At 51.9% G+C, this 3698-nt stretch overlaps 1 protein-coding gene across 1 annotated transcript; it reads right to left on the bottom strand.

The window, feature by feature from the left end:
- Positions 1–787: 787 nt before the first annotated feature.
- Positions 788–1264, bottom strand: LOC105182613 (uncharacterized). The gene has a single exon (XM_011140172.2). It carries the CDS (start codon positions 1262–1264, stop codon positions 788–790), a length of 477 nt encoding a protein of 158 aa, XP_011138474.2.
- Positions 1265–3698: the final 2434 nt, after the last annotated feature.

Genomic DNA, 3698 nt, shown 5'->3' with positions numbered 1-3698 from the left:
CGTGAGACGCCGACCCCGGAAGTAGTCCTCGATAACGGCTACGAGGTAGGGTGGGAAGCGGAAGTAGTTCCGCATTGCCTGCACCACCCTACCCCAGGGCAGGGTGTTAAATGCGTTGGCGATATCTAAAGATATCGCCACCGCCACCCCGCCCTCCATCACGATGGCCTCCGAAAGGGATCTCAGATGCTTTATCGCATCTACAGTAGATCTCCCCTCCCGGAAGCCATATTGACCGTCATCGAGGTTGGGAACTTCCCGGGACATATGCCTCTAGAGGCGGGCAGCTATGACTCTTTGAAAGAGTTTGCCCGCCTCGTCTAGGAGGCATATGGGCCGGTACGCGGAGGGGGAGTCCTCCGGTTTGCCCTCTTTTTGGAGGAGGACCACATTGGCCCTCCCCCAGACTGGGGGGAACCTTCTCTCCCTAAGGGCTCGCGTGAACAAATCGGCGACTCTCCCGTTCATATACCCTGAGGCCAGGGTAAGGACGCGGCCGGGGATGCCATCCGGTCCGGGAACTTTCCGGCTCTTGACCTTTTTGACACCCTCGGCCACCTCCTCCTCTGTGACCCCCGGTACCTCCCCCTGTTGTTCGGGGTAGAATATATGGGGTGATGGGGTTACCCTCCCCAACCGGGAAAAGGGTTCCCATCACCCTCTCCAGGAACCGGGAGTCAAGCGTCACCGTCTTAGGGGGCGTCCATGGTCTCAGCTTCTGCATGACCATTCTATATGGACGCCTCCACGGATCAGCGTCCCACCTTCTTCCTCTATATGGCTTCTTCTATATAGCCGCCCCAATGGCTTCTCTTAATTCCACAGCCGCTTTGCAGAATTCCGGCCGGGCGGCCTCAGGGTTCGGGATTCGATTGTTCCGCTCCCTTCGAAACGTCCGCCTGGCGTGGACCGATCTGCGCCTTAACTCGGTTATCTCGTCGGACCACCACCAGGCGGATTGCTTCGAGCAGGACCTGACTCTGGGCATGGAGGCATCGCACGCCTGTGCGAGTATGTCCATAACCTCCATGACCTCAGAGTCAAGGTCCTGCCCCTTCTTTCGTCGTGGCCAGGTGGAGCCCTCCAAAGAGATCTCTAGGATCTCTTTGTTTAACTGGATAAGTGACCATCTTCCAGGTCGGGATTCCTTCCTTTGATCTGGCCGCAGGCCATTGGGGGTGACGGACAGTTCCATCTCTATCATGAGATGATCCGACAAAGTTTCAATCTCGTCCGCCACCCTCCAGGTCCGCACTCTCCTCATGGCAATAGGAGTTGCCCACGATAAGTCAGTGATTGACCCCCTGCTGCCCCATGAATGTAGATTTATTACCTTCATTGAGGATGTGCAGACCCAGGCCCGCGGGCCAATCTATGGTTTCCTCCCCCCCTCCTGTCACCGCGCTGGGATCCCCATAGTCGCGTTGAAATCCCCAGCAACGATGACAGGACGCTGGAGATACTGTCGTATGGCATCTCCTATCTCTTGGAGCCTGGACCTGTATTCAATCAGGTCCAGGCTCTTTGCTGGGGGGAGGTATACCCCGACCACGATGGTCACTCCCCACCTGACCACGACGTACCCCCGGCCACAACTTATGAATTTTGCCGGGGGTGAGCTTTCGCTCGCCTTCCATGTGATAGCGACAGATCCCCTGTCGTCCCCAAACCACTTTGGGTGGTTTCTGGGGACATAATAGGGCTCTGCCGCTATCCCTAATCCCGCACCGCGCTCCGCCATCAAGTGCTCAAACAATGGTTGGGCTTGGCAGGCGCGGTGTAGGTTCGCTTGTAGCAGCCTGGTGGTCATTATTGGTCGGTCAGATTAATGATGACCTTACCGCCAGGCTGCTCTCCCTCATCGCTCTCTGCGTTCTCCACCGGATGTGGACGTTTCTCCCCTCTCTTTTCTTCTACCTCCATTTTCTCCTCCTCCGCCTGCGTGGAGAATGGAGGGGGGGTAGTGGTGGGAGTCGTTTCCTTTGTGGAAGCGGTGATGGGGCTTTCTGTCCCTCTCCGTTTTTCTTCTCCCTTTTTTCCTCCTCTTCCTTGCCGTTGGGGGGGGGGCACGAGGGTCCTGAGGCTTCGGTGCGGATGCCTCTTGCCTCTCTACTACCCCTCCCACTTTCCTCCTTCCCTTGGGTGGTCGGCAAGCTGGTCCGCCCATCCTATGTCCTGCTGAAACTCCTGCATCTGTACATATTTGGCACCTGGCTTTTGATTCGCAATCTCTTGCCAAGTGCCCTTGTTCCCCGCATCTGTAACAATTTGATCTTCTATCAACATTGTTTTTACAATTTTGCTGCACATGCCCTTGCTCTAGGCATCTGAAGCATTGCAAGGGCCTAGCTTGCAGCATTTCTACCTTCGCCTGTGTCCAGCCTATTCTGATACTTCCCTTTTTCGCGATCATTTTTACTACTAATATAGGGCATTGGATCCAGAGCGACCTCACTTCGTTTGGGGTTACTCTTATATTTCCCATTTTGATGTCCGTTATCTCACATCCTATTTTGGCCACTTCTCCTGCAGCTTCTTTTTCCGTGGTGGATATTTCGAGACCCCTTATCCTCAATTCCCCCATTTTCTGAGGTCTGCTGATCTTTGCTCTATCAGATAGCACCTCTCTCAGTTTGTCTGCTAGAAGATCTGCTCTTTTCCCTCTTTCCTCATCCGGAATTTCCAAAACTAACGCTCCGGTAACCCCGACCCTGGTTTTCAACTTTTCTATCCCTATTCCAGTCAAGTCTATTTTTTTCTTAGCCTCAGCCAGCAACTCCTTGTATTGGTTTTTGTCTGCTGTTATAGTGACCGCCGCTGTGCTAGGGACCTTCCTCTTAATCTTTTTCCCTTCCGCCTTTCTCTTACTTTCTTCCCTCTTTGTCCTTTCCATTTCCTTTCTTTGTTCTTCTTTTCTTACCTCTCTCTTTTCTCCTCTTCCTACTACCTTCGACCATGGTTCTTCATGTATTGTCAGAGCAGGTGTTTTCTCCTTAAACGTTGTTTGTATTTCTTTTCCAGAGTTCCGGACCTGAGGCTATCTATTATCCGTTTCTTTCTGGACCTGGGTCTTCGACTGACCTCCTCCCGATACTTTTTTTATTTCTTTTCCTTTATTTCCCCCTTTGCTTTCAGTTTTCCCTTCCATTTTTTGTTGGAGGGTTTCTCTTTCCCTTTCATTACTTCTTTGCGGTGCCCAAGTTCCTAACACCTTAAGTACCACCCTTTTCACTTCTTCTTCCAGATCTTCCTCCTTATCTTTCGTTGTTTCTTCCATTTTTTCCACCCTTATCCTCTTTCTAAGTGGAACATTTTCTTTGATCACCGGTCCCTTTCTTTCGGTCTTGGCGACCCTGGCTTCCTCATTTTCCTTTTTATTTTTCCTCACCGGGTGTTACGTCCTAGAGGAGGAACGCAACCCTTTCGTTCGCGAGTAAGGCGAATCTCGTTCGTACACGCGTATCAGTGAACGGGTCAGGGACCCGACGGGTCCCTTTACTCGGGCACCGACGTACGACGAGCGGTCCGTTTTTCGGTCAGGGACGCGAATCCCTTTACCGGGGATAGGACCATGAGTTGACTGTTGGAAGGGTATATGTGATTTTGAAATTAATTGGAAAAAGAATGAAATATAAACAGATTTATTAAAATGACTATAATAACAAAATGAATTACGGCGCGGTTTAATACAGTTGAGG

This window comes from Harpegnathos saltator, unplaced genomic scaffold (genome assembly GCF_003227715.2).
Source record: "Harpegnathos saltator strain DR-91 unplaced genomic scaffold, Hsal_v8.6 scaffold321, whole genome shotgun sequence".
Classification (NCBI taxonomy): domain Eukaryota; kingdom Metazoa; phylum Arthropoda; class Insecta; order Hymenoptera; family Formicidae; genus Harpegnathos; species Harpegnathos saltator.
The sequence above is the reverse complement of the archived record's forward strand: the minus strand, read 5'-3'. Positions and strand labels throughout refer to the sequence as shown.

Bases quoted from the DNA above. Each gene is read 5' to 3' on its own strand.
- LOC105182613 (XM_011140172.2), bottom strand. From the start codon at position 1,264: ATGAGGAGAGTGCGGACCTGGAGGGTGGCGGACGAGATTGAAACTTTG.